The 11,999-nt window shown below is 43.6% G+C and overlaps 1 protein-coding gene and 1 long non-coding RNA gene across 3 annotated transcripts in view; one reads left to right on the top strand and one right to left on the bottom strand.

Moving 5' to 3' along the window:
* Nucleotides 1–177: 177 nt before the first annotated feature.
* Nucleotides 178–11,999, bottom strand: part of kalrnb (kalirin RhoGEF kinase b) — a 45,112-nt gene continuing 33,290 nt past the window's right edge. Inside the window, exons 42-57 of one of the 2 annotated variants that reach the window (XM_017434543.3) lie at nt 9,539–9,595; nt 9,365–9,468; nt 9,149–9,280; nt 8,950–9,063; nt 8,707–8,777; nt 8,568–8,634; nt 8,395–8,498; nt 8,242–8,311; nt 7,005–7,091; nt 6,736–6,828; nt 5,804–5,854; nt 5,436–5,513; nt 4,854–5,039; nt 4,599–4,770; nt 4,204–4,349; nt 178–4,132 (exon numbers count right to left, since the gene is read on the bottom strand). In XM_017434543.3, coding sequence (XP_017290032.1) covers nt 3,947–4,132; nt 4,204–4,349; nt 4,599–4,770; nt 4,854–5,039; nt 5,436–5,513; nt 5,804–5,854; nt 6,736–6,828; nt 7,005–7,091; nt 8,242–8,311; nt 8,395–8,498; nt 8,568–8,634; nt 8,707–8,777; nt 8,950–9,063; nt 9,149–9,280; nt 9,365–9,468; nt 9,539–9,595 — 1,718 coding nt within the window. In that variant the 3' untranslated portion in view covers nt 178–3,946. The remainder of the gene's footprint in view (nt 4,133–4,203; nt 4,350–4,598; nt 4,771–4,853; nt 5,040–5,435; nt 5,514–5,803; nt 5,855–6,735; nt 6,829–7,004; nt 7,092–8,241; nt 8,312–8,394; nt 8,499–8,567; nt 8,635–8,706; nt 8,778–8,949; nt 9,064–9,148; nt 9,281–9,364; nt 9,469–9,538; nt 9,596–11,999) is intronic. The other variant, XM_017434544.3, reaches the window with a different exon arrangement.
* Nucleotides 8,398–11,349, top strand: LOC112451308. The gene is made up of 3 exons (XR_005232751.1): nt 8,398–8,512; nt 9,238–9,486; nt 10,854–11,349. It is a non-coding gene; the product is annotated as an uncharacterized LOC112451308 (long non-coding RNA).

The following is an 11,999-nucleotide window of genomic DNA, read 5'->3' as shown; positions in this document are numbered from 1 at the left end:
CCTTTGTCCAGCCATCAGCTCTTCAAAGTGCACATCGTTCCACCTTAAACTCTTCATAGTGCACCATATTCAGAGTGCACTGCTGCCATCCTGTGCCCTTCGTAGTGCTCCACAGTTCCACCTTCCACCCTTCTTGTGCACTCCGAGTTCAGCTACCATAAACTTTTCTTGGTTTTCGGCTTTTTTATTTGCATCGACAGTCTTGACACTCACATAAAAACACAAAGTCATTCTATATTTCAGAACAGGCAACAAAGAGGCGTCCGTCTTTAGCTTCAGTGCCCCGTTAAATGCAGAGTTCAGGTTTTGTGGGATCAGAAATGTTTTTACACGATAAACAGGAACTCTATTTCCTTGGTTTTAGGTCAAACAGCTTTGTTTTCAGCTCCAGTCACAGTTTCAGTTTACATAAAACTGGTAATTACAACAGCTACCACAGGACTTGAACTCAGCATTAAACTACATTTAAGTGCAAAAACACGACAGCATCGACCAGTTGCATAAAAAACGTGGTTTTAATGGTTTTATTTTCTACATTTTTGAATCAGGGTGAAAAAGTAGGTTTGTTTGTTTGTTGAATTTGTGATTTTTTGACAAATTTTTGAAGGTAAATGTCATGATAATTTTATACTTTTAGGTTTAATGAAATTAATGCTGACTTGAAGGTAACTGTTGGTAGAGTTTTATTTTACCAGTCTGATTTTTTTCAGTTTCTTCTGTCAGTTTTCAGAACATTTCCAGCAGACATGAAGAAACGCCGGAGCGTGCACGCTCCCAGACTTTGTTGATAAAAACCATCTTGTTTTGTTCCAGCTGCTCGAACGTGATGAAACTGCAGACTGGTGTCGATTGTTTCTCTTTTAGAAGCTGTCAGTGTGACTCGTTTTAAGGAAAGGACAGATGTTGGAGTCTATCTTGACGCCGTGTTCACATGTAGTCAAAGTTTCTGTTTCCCTCCGTTCAGCTGCAGTCACAACCTTCTGATTTGTTTCAGAGTAAAACTTATCTTAGCAGTAAATTTAAAGATCTTTTTCTCCGTGTGGGAAAAGATCAGAATGTGATTTTTGGCTCCATCTGACATCAGAGGTGAAGTGAAATCCTTCAAGTTAAAAAGTTGTTGGCTTTAAATCTCTGCTGGCTTTGTTTCTGAATTTCTGTCATTTATTTCTAATAATACTGCTCCTGTTCTGTTTTCTTTTGGGTTAGGGTTAGAAACGGTCCCTATATGGACAGGGGACAACCGCCACCTTAATATAAACGGTTCCAGCCTTCGTTTATAAGTCAAGCTGTTTAAATAATCTTCATTTATCAGAGGTGGTGCTGACTGAGCTGAAACTGACAGGAGGGTGAAGACGTTTACATGTGAACGCTGCATTAGAATAAGCCCGCAGTGATCCGAAGCTGTCCATTTACACCAATCATTCCACCTTAAACCCCTAACTGTGTGCTATGTGTCTCCTGAAGCCTTCATGGTGCACCGCTGTCCGTACCGCCCGCCCTGCAGTGCACCTGACAGGCTGCGGAGCTCCTTAAGGACCGGGGTGTTGTCTGAGAATGGCACCAGAGAAACCGAGAGACGAGGACAGAGGTAGAGAAAGAGACAGGCAGAGAGACAGGCAGAGAGACAGGCAGAGAGACAGGCAGAGAGACAGGCAGAGAGACAGGCAGAGAGGCATGTGGAGGGAAGCTGAAGACAGATGCGGGACAGATGAGTCTCCACAGTCTGTGGACGTCGGGTCTATTTACAGAAAGAAGAGGATGCATAATCAGAATATTCAACCTAACCAAAGCTGGGGCCGCCGTTCTGACTCCTCCATCGCTGTCGGTTGCCATGGTAACAGCGGTGGGCGAGACTGGGAGAAGGGAAAGTGGGAGGGGAGGGTGGCGGCAGCTCTGGTTCGCTAAAAAAAAAAAAAAGTAAAAAGGGCGTCACCGCAAACACGGGTCACCATGGCTACGCTACACCGGGACACCACAACTGTCCGTGGAAAAACACACACACAGGACGGTGTCACAACCACACACACACACACAGTCTCCCTCTCACACACACACAAATATTAATTTGACAAACAGTTTCTCTCGTTTCTTCATCTTCAGTGGCGTGTGCACGGAGTGTGTACGTGTGTGTCCTCAGTCTTTAATACACACACAGAGCTCAGTTCTGATTGGCCGATGAGTCTACACGCCTCTTCCCTCCAGGAGGCTTTTATTTTTTTAACACTGTCTCTGGTTGCTAAGCAACGGCAGCTTCCTGCAGTCCCGCTCGGCTGGGACCGATGGGTGGTTAATGACGTCATGTGATCTCCCTCCACCAGTCCGCGGGGAACAGTTTGTGAAGTCGTCGGGGTGCGTGTGATTGGCTGCGTCGAGGTGAACGGCAGCGTCTGATTGGACGAGGCGAGGGCAGAGGAGTGCTGCTTTGTTTTTGCTGAAGTTTGAAGCACCAGGAAGGAGGAAGGGGTTTAACAGTACCTGCTGCTGGGAGTGTGTGTGTGTGTGTGTGTGTGTGTGTGTGTGTGTGTGTGTGTGTGTTTGGAAACATTCAGTCTTTAATGTGAAACTTAAAGGATGGAGACGTCGACCTGTTCGGGTCCAAACCGAACCACACGTCCTACGGCCCTGTTTGGTTAGAACTCTTTCCAAAATTAACATAAAATGTTCCTACGGTGGCTCAGGAGGGACAAACCAAACACTGGGTCTGGAGTAAACATTGTGTGTTTTGCAGTTTGTGTCCAAAACACACTTTTATTAGAAACTAATTAATCATTAGGAGACATTTTGACAGAAAAATTTTAAGACTTTTCGTCTTCCTGCTTCTTAAATCTGTTTTTACTGCTCTTCTTTCTCACCTATGGCAGTAAAATTTACATTTTGGGCAAATACTGATGTGGCAAACACCATATTGTTGACAGGCCATCGATATCAACTACTAAACACGGTAAAATAAAGTTCTGGCTTCAAGCGGGATGTGCAGATCCGAACTGAGTGACATTTACAGTTTTATGTTCAGTGTTAAAAAATTCACATTTTGACTGAAATTCTTGTTTTTCCACCTGACTCTGACTTTGGTCCATCACAACACGAGTACCTTAATGTTCTTCATATTTCTCCATCAGTTACCAGTTATTGATCAGAAGTACTCGCTGATATCCTGAGTGGTTTCTCTTTCACACCAAACTCTTTCTGTCCTGAAGGTTAGTAAACAATGACTCGGATATTTTTCTTTTCAATATAAAATTAACACACTGTTTGTGGTTGAAACAGCATATCAGTATTTAAAAATGTTTCATCAGTATCAGTTTTTATCAAAATCGGCCCAGAAGAGTCGAGTGTTGGTTGAAATAAGAACATCTGAATGTGGGAAAAGCCTTCATGGTCTGGTTTTTTTTAGGTTTTCTTGTATTTTTGTAAATAAACGCTTATGAAAAGAAATAACCAATCAGTTGTTAGCACAAGCTGAAGTTTCTTCAACAACAGATGCAGCAGATGAGCTCAGGTCATTTAAGCTAAATATCTAATAACTTGTTTTATAAAATCCTAATGCTTTGTTAATTAATGCTCCTGAAAAACAACATCCTGGTTTCCTGCAACTCTTTAAAGCCACTCAAAAATAACTAAGGCACATGTTAGATTGAATAAACAAAAATAAACTGAGTTTTGTTTTTCTGTATTTACTTGCAGAAAATAACCTTTAACTGTAACATTTGAGTCCTGAATGAGGGTTTAAAGGAAATAAGCTTTTGGAAACTTGATGCTGACAGATTTAAGTTTAAAACCTATAAATGAGAGGGTTTGATGGGAAACAGGACCGGCGTGTTGAACAGGTCGACTCACCGTATTTAGGATTCTCGCTGAGTTTCTTGCTTTTTGACCCTGTTAGTTTGCAGAAGTGAAGTGTGTGTAGAAGGGCCCTGCAGTCAGCAGGTGTGTGTGTGTGTGTGTGTCAGTGTGTCTTCAGCACGCTCCGTGGCACCCATCCTTCAGCAGCAGGCGATTCGCTGTTGGCCGGCCGATAAACCAGACTCTGACCCTGCTGGTTGGACGACAGAATCTGGACTTTCTCCCCTCGAAACACTGAGATCTCATCTTCCCGGACCGCCACGAAGTCCTGCAGCACCAGAACCAGCTCCTGGGGGGGCAGACGGGGGTTTTAGGTCCAACAACATCACATTTAGGCAGAAGGAGGGAGGGAGTCCAAACCTGGTCATCCTGATCGCTGTCAGGAAGAGGCTGAGCTGCATGGCCGTTAGGGGTGGGCGGAGCCGATGGTGGTCGCCCTGACGACAGCGGCCGGGTCGCAGTGATCCCGCCCTCTTTCCTCTGGTACTCAATGGGCGACTGGAGAGCTGGGAATGAAAACCAATAGATTGAATCTGATGAAAGCATCACTGAAGCTGCTGAAGTCAGAATTATTCAGGAGGATTATTATTCATAAAGAATAATTAGGTCAAATTTTATTAAAACTGATCCAAGAATACTTCAAGAAGAACCAAAGGGTATTGGTAATTTCCCGATGGTACTTGAAGGCAGCGTCTCGGTAAAACAGTTTGCTTCACAGATAATCAGCAGGAGTTAAAGAATATGTCTGTGCTCACCTGACAGGAAGTTGTTCTGGGCGTCCAGCAGAGCAGCGATGGTCTCCACCCAGGTCATCTTGATGCTGGCGGAGGACGCCTGCAGCGTGAAGCGTTCTGCTGACCCCCGAGACCACAGCACGAACTTACAGGGGTCTCCGTCCACGCTGTCCTGCATGGCCAGGTAGGTCACCTGATCAGAACGACAACGGTGCGACTGTTAACACCTGACGAGTCGGTCCAGCCCCACAGTCAGCTGGTGTGGACCGGCCTCACCTTGATGCTGTTCTTGAACTGGTACCCGGGGTTGTTGGAGCCTTTCCGCAGCAGTTCGCTGAAGATGACGATCTGCTCGAACAGGAAAACTCTGCGCTCTTTGCTGCGAGACAGAACTCCCCCGTCCTGCTCCCAGACGCAGAAGGTTTCCTGCTGCAGCAGCTTCCCGTGAGACGTCAGCTTCCCCTGGACAGAACCAGGCAACTCCTTCAGATTAGATCCCCAAAGTGTTTGAACTACATTATTGATATTAACAGAATATCACTGGTTTCAATAAGGCTAACAAAAACCAGATCACTGACATTCAGTTATTTTAAAGCAGCGTTAAAAGTTTTTTAGCCACTGGGGGTCAGGAAAACACCCTAAACTGTTAAAATGTTTAAAATTAATGCAGATAACTAACCATCTTATCCTCTGAGTTTCGTTATTAATATTTTATTTTATATCTTAGGGTGAATCTAATTAAGCCCTAAACATTTTTGGCCTCTTGGATGCTGCAGAGCAAACAGGAAACAGTGTTTGACAGCAGTGATTAGCCTGGTCCAGGGGGACATGAGCGTCTGAAAGACACTCCAGGTCTACCTCATATCCCTGCAGGCGTCCCAGGTTCATCATGTCATTACAGCGTTTGGGAACCAGTGACATCAGCTCCACCGCTTTCTGGACACATAACACATCCACACACGTTAAATATTACAAGAGTTTGTTGTTTTCCAGGCTGGTGATTCTCCATCCTGTGTGAATCATTTATCATCGTCCTCACAAAGCCGGCAGAAACAGCTCTTTGTCTCTGTCGGCTCTTAAAGACGACAGCAGCTGTCAGAAGGACAAAAGAATTCACGTCTTTGTTCTCAGTTAAGGTTTTTGAACAAATGACGTGACTTCTGATGCATACTACAACAAGCAGTAAAATCTGAGGGATTACAAAATGATCAGCAGACAGGACTCACCTCGATCTCCTCGGTATCCAGGCCAGCTTTGGATGTGTATTTGAGAAAATCCTGACAGGAACAGATTCAAAGACATCAAAACCAGAACATTTAGTAAACACAAACCTCAATGTCAGAAAAAGAGAGAAAAATAAAAACTCTCAAATCAAAACCAACAATTTAAAGGTTCTGAGTCTAGTTTGGACTCAGACCCAGCAGGACCCGGTTTATGTTGAGGCTGAAATCCTGTATCTGAGCAAACTAGTCCCAGGTCAAAACCAGGAAGTCCAGGGTCAAGGCTTCAGCTGTCCATCCGTCCATCAGCCCTTATACCTGCTTGTTCATCTTCAGGGTCACGGGGAGTTGGTGCATCTCTCCAGAGGTCAGGGGTCAAGAAGTCAGGTGCACCCTGGACAGGTCTTCAGTCACGCTTTGTCAGTTCTGAGCCAACACCATCAAGTCCAGAATCAAGTCTGCTGTGAGACTATTAAACCCCGAGTCCTCAGTGAGGTCACGACTGATAATCAGAGAGTCCAGAGTCGAGTCAAGTTCTGTGTCATGAGCAGCAAGTGTTTTTAAAGAACAGCAAGATGGAGTCAAGTCCTCAAGTCCTCAGTTCCTATTCCAGACCCTTTGAGTAAACACCAACAAGTTCAGAGTGAAAACCAGGTCAGGTCCTAAACAACAACTCCAAAGTTCAGTTTTAATTAGAAAGTCCCAGACTCCAAATTAAAAATACCAAGTCCATGTGTTTAGGCCCAACTCAGACCATGAAGATGAAGGTTTTATTCAAAGTCAGTCAACTTTAAATGTCAAGTCTGGAGTCAAGCCTAACGAGTCTTTATTTACATCCAGTCTCCATTTTGAAACATGAAGAAATGTTTAATATAATCTGAAACCTCCCAGAGGAAATAAAACTGACTGGCCTGAGGATTCCTGACGTTCAGACACACCTTGAGCAGCAGCTGGTATTTTGTGATTCTCTGGATGGGTTTGATCAGATAATCACTGATGGACATCCTGCAGCTAATCTCATGCTGGATCTCCTGCAAACGGACAAAAGAGACGGAGCTTCAGGGGTTTTCTGCTGAAACAACCAAGAAAACAGCTGGACTAATAATCTGTAAAGAAAATAAACTATATTACTGTTATTATGCAAGTTATTACAACGAATAATATTTTAAAGAACTTTAATAAATGAGAAACCAAAAAACTGCGTTACCTCGAAAAAAGTCTCGTACTCGATGACGATGAACTCTGACCTCGGCTTGTTCTGACAGTAGACGATGTACATGTGTAGCCGACGCTCCTGCAGACAAACACACACTTCAGCAGGTCCTGAACGTCTCTCCCAGGGAGTGGACACATGTCTGACACATTATCAGTATCAACATTTAAATACGGAGGAATGATATCAAGTTGGTGCTTCTACAAAGCCAGCACGAGTCGAGACCAACGAGTCCGAAAACCTGAAACGGGTCACGTTCTCAAACTTCACAGTCAACACCTGGTTAGAACTAAAGTCAGGAACCTTGTCCAGAACATCGAGTTATCAGTCAAAACTAAAAAGTCCAGATTAAAGTGCCAAAAACAAAAGGTCAACATCTGAGGTAAGATCAGTTCTGGAGTCAACAAGTCCCAGATCAGGGCCTGTAAAAAGTCCTTAAAACAAGTTCTTTGTGAAGTTCAAAGAGTTAAAAGTCGAGTGGAGATGGGCGTGGCAGGAGAACCAGAGACTGACTGAGGAGTGAATGTAACAGGAAACACAGACACGAGGAACAAGAACTGAACTAAGACCAGGATAACAGAAAACACAATATAAACCCAAACCTGACAGTCTACTCAAGTCAAGCTCTTCAAGAAGATCAGAAACTCAAGACACATAAATCCTTTATTCAAGTTCTGAACAAACAAGTCAATCCAAACCAAGTCCAGGATCAAGAGCAAAGTCACAATAAAATCTGGGTTTGTGTCATGATCACCAAGTCCTCCGTTCAGAGTCAAGTCCCAAAGGACCGAGGCTGAGGTGAGACCACAAAGTTCAAGTCCAGACTGAAAAATCCTCAAGAAGGTCCAAAATACATTTATTAATCAAGATCAGTACTCTTTAGGTCCAGTCTTTAAGTGAAGACCAGCAAGTCCAGAGTCAGGACAGGTTTCAAAGAGTCCATTTAGACCAGGAGTGTCCAATCCTGGTCCTCAGGACCTCCATCCTGCAGGTTTTCCTTGTTTCTCTGCTCCAGCACACCTGATTCAGAGGTTAAATCACCTCTTCATGTTCTGCAGGAGCCTGTTAATCACCCATTGATTCAGATCAGGTGTGTTGGAGCAGAGAAACAAGGAGAACATGCAGGATGGTGGCCCTGAGGACCAGGATTGGACACCACTGATATAGACCACCCAGTCCCAGTCCCAGCTCTGTCCTTTACTGAGTCGCCGTGTCTTCCTGGAGAACTCACATGTCTGATGAAGAGGTCGGCCAGCAGGTCATGGTTCTGGACACAGCGCTCCAGCTCCACCAAGAAGAAGCTGAAAGCCAGACAAACAGTGGACATGATGATGTCTTTGTGTCACAGCGTGTTGGACTTGTTGTGTGTGTTCGAGGGACGCACTCGCGGTGCCAGTCGTAGATCTGCTGGATGTTCCCGAAGACGATCTTATCTTTCCCTCTCATGTCCTCTGGGATCCCTCTGACCTCCAGCCGGGACATGAAGCCCTGACAGACCACAGGTGAGTACATGTCTCTTTTTGTTTGTGTTTAAAGATATTAGGGTTTTTAAATCACCTCAGCAATCACTCCCAGGTCCTTGACATAGTCCTTCTCTGACTGGACCATCTCGTTAACGACAAACCTGCACAGAGTCACAGTTTAGGTCCAGTTGTTAATGTTTACTTCCTGCTAATAATCTCTGAGCTTGTCTTACATCCGTCCTCTCAGGGCTTTGTTTCTCTGTTCCGTGTCCGACTCATTCGACCCCTGGTCTGAATCCAGAGCCTGAAGGGACGAATGAGAAGGTGACGTTAAAGTGTGATATGTTCTCCACCGTAAAGTGTGTCGGACATGTTGCTTCTGGACAGTTTCAGATGTTTCCACAGCTGAAAGGTCCAAACCTGCTTGTGTTGTCCAGGATTTTATTTTGGATACATCAGCTGAGTGAGCTTGTTACCTCTGGGTTATTGGGGTCTTTGATAATCTGCATTGGAGGTGGTAAAAGGGTGTGGCTCTCCTCCTCAGGCTCCTCCTCCCCTCCACTTTGACCTGCCTCCTCCTTCCTCGCCTTCTGCGGAAACGGAGAATCATTTTCTTTCTGATTTAAAACTTTGGAGCATCTCAGGTGTTTTGTGTTCATGTTTGTGTTTTTGTACCGCTTGTGCGTTGCCAGTGAGGGGCGTGGCCAGCTCTGGTCTGTTGTCCCGCCTCCTGGTTCTGATTGGAGGCTTCTTCTGTCCGTCAGCTTTTCCCTGACTGAGTCTTCGAACGGGACTGGTCAACCAGCGCTGGAACAAACAGTTCAGCTACAGATTAAACACCAATGCTGCTAATGACTGAAGCACCTCTTCTGATTCCTGAACACATTTCACCTTCAGCGTGTTTCCGGTCCCAGAGCTTGTGCGTTTTGGGCCTGGAGACCCCACAGCGCCCCCTGGAGCTCCGCCCACTCCATATGCGCCGGGGGAGGTGGCGTCTGATGAGACAAGAACAGGTCAGTGATGATGGCTGGTTCTGGGTGTGGGGAGGGATTTCTGCTGTCTTACTTTGATTGTTGGTTTGATTCTGGAGTCCAGAACCCTCCGAGCCGTACAGACCGGGTTCTGCAGACACAGAGGAACACAGACGGTTAACGATCGTAGGAAAAATATTATTTCATACAAACCTGACGGAGAATAAACGTATCTGGACGGGTTGAGATAAACACAGAAGAAGAGAAACTGAGGAGCCAGCAGAATAAAAGGAGGTTCACTGAATAAAAAGTAAATCTGAAACATCAGGAAATAAAATCACCTGAAATAAGAAGATTAAGCTTTTAAAAAATAAAAATGACATTAGAAAATAAGGTTCCTTAAATAAAGTTGTTAATCCTCTTGTCTGAAGCTGTGGAAATAAAAGCATTTAGTGATATTATTCTGTGTATTTAACAGTTTAATATTAAATAATTTACCTTCAGTTACACTGTGGAGATAAAGAAGACTTAAGAAATCACACAAACACAAATGTTTTGATGACAGAAAGGTTTGGACATGAATTAAAGAGCAGGGCTTCATAAATGAATTAGAATTAACTGATCGATCCAAACGGACATTTAAAGGAGTTAAACGCTGAAATAACAGAAGATGGAAGAGTTAATTCTGCCAACAGCAGGAGGAATAATAAACGAGAAGCTTGAAGAACAAAAAGATCAATATTTTAAAGCAATTTGAATCAGGAGCTTTTTGACTTTCTGCACAAACTTCATCAGCAAACATTTACCTGAACGATTTTACCTTTTGGTTTGAGCGGATAACTAAATAAATCATAATAACATTTAAATATAATTAGAAAAGTTTCTAATAGGTCTCCTGAATATTTAAAGAACTGTGATTTTCTCTGGTTGAAACCACCGGCGGAAGTTTCATCAAAAGATTCTCCTTCAGGTAAAGATCTTATTTTTTTTTCTGACACTTTCTTCCAAATTAGCTTCATATTTCTGTTTCATCGAGACGTAAAGATGCCAGATCCCTCGTGTTCTGACTGAATGTCGGCTGGTTTAAAATGGTTTTCAACAGCCTGAAAATATTGATTTGGATTCTTTTTTTAGACAGAAACCTGTTTTGATGAATCTGCATTAAAACAGTGATCGTGTGACGTGTAGAAGGTCTGAAACGTTAAACTGTTTTCCTGGTTAAAACACAAAAATCCTCTCTGCATTTTTCTGTTTCCTTCCATCCAGATGAGTGAAACCGGTTCAGCCTGTTTACACACGTTTTCTGTGAAACTGAAGAAACTCTGAAGCCAAAGTGGCCGACAGTCGCCTCGTTCTGTCACTCATTAACCATCACACTCCCGTTTCTCCTCTCGCTCTCTCTTTCTCAGAGGAAACCCACCTCGCTCGACCGCTCCCACAATCCATCCCCAGACACCTGAGCAATCCCAGCATGCACCTCTGCCTCGCCGCATGCCTCCACATCAGTCCGCTCAGAGAAAGCCAGAGAAGAAGACAGACGCAGCCGCACACACAGAGGGGTTTCTGTTTGCAGCTGAATGACACTACAACGGGCTGAAGTATGTGGGCGGGGCTAAACAAACAGAGGGTGGAGCTAAACTCACAGGGGTGTGGCCTGTTCATTACATAATTGTGTAAATATGTTTTACAGGAAGCAAACTGTATGGTAAAATACACGAGTAAACCATATTTAGGCTTTTTTATATAAAATATTTTACATCAAACAAAAAAAGTTCTGATTCATTAAATTCTGTAAACTTTTTAAAAACTGTTAAAAGTGTTAAAGAAAAAAAAAACTGTAAATGACAACTAGTGGTCACAGCAAACTGAACTAAATGTGTATAAATAAAATCTATCTGAAGAATAACTGACAATAAGATAAATAAAGTTTATATATAAATAATTTTTTTATTTAGATATTTTAAATTCTTTAGGATGTTATTTAAAAGAAACAGTTAAAGTGAAATAAACCAGTTTGAGAGAAGAAATGTTTGTAAAAAAAAAAACTTTTAAACTAAAGCCCCTTTTGTTTCAGGAGGACTACACACACACACACACACACATACACACACACACACACAAGATGTTGAACTACAGGTTCCTGTGAAACTCCTTCAGGTCAATGTTTAACCCTGAAACCATGCCACCTCTGCACCGTGAATTAGTGACGGATGTGTCTGAGTGTGTGTCTGGGTGTGTGTATGTGTGTGTGTGTGTGTGTGTGGCCATGTATTTGCTGCATTCTGGGGACAATTTTCCTAACATATACTACCTTGTGAGGACCAACTGCTCCTCGTGGGGACCAAAGCCTGGTCCCCACGAGGAGAAATGATGTTTTTGGGTTAGAGGTTAGGTTTAGGACTAAGGTTTGGTTTAGGGTTAGCTATGTACTGGTAATGGTTAGGGTTAGGGTGGGGGTCAGGGTGAGGCTGTAGTTAGAGTGTAGAAATGAATGGAAGTCAATGGAAAGATAGAGAGACATAACGTGTGTGTGTGTGTCTGTGTGTGTGTGTGTG

This window comes from Kryptolebias marmoratus, linkage group LG23, assembly GCF_001649575.2.
Source record: "Kryptolebias marmoratus isolate JLee-2015 linkage group LG23, ASM164957v2, whole genome shotgun sequence".
In the NCBI taxonomy this organism is placed as follows: Eukaryota; Metazoa; Chordata; class Actinopteri; order Cyprinodontiformes; family Rivulidae; genus Kryptolebias; species Kryptolebias marmoratus.
The sequence above is the reverse complement of the archived record's forward strand: the minus strand, read 5'-3'. Positions and strand labels throughout refer to the sequence as shown.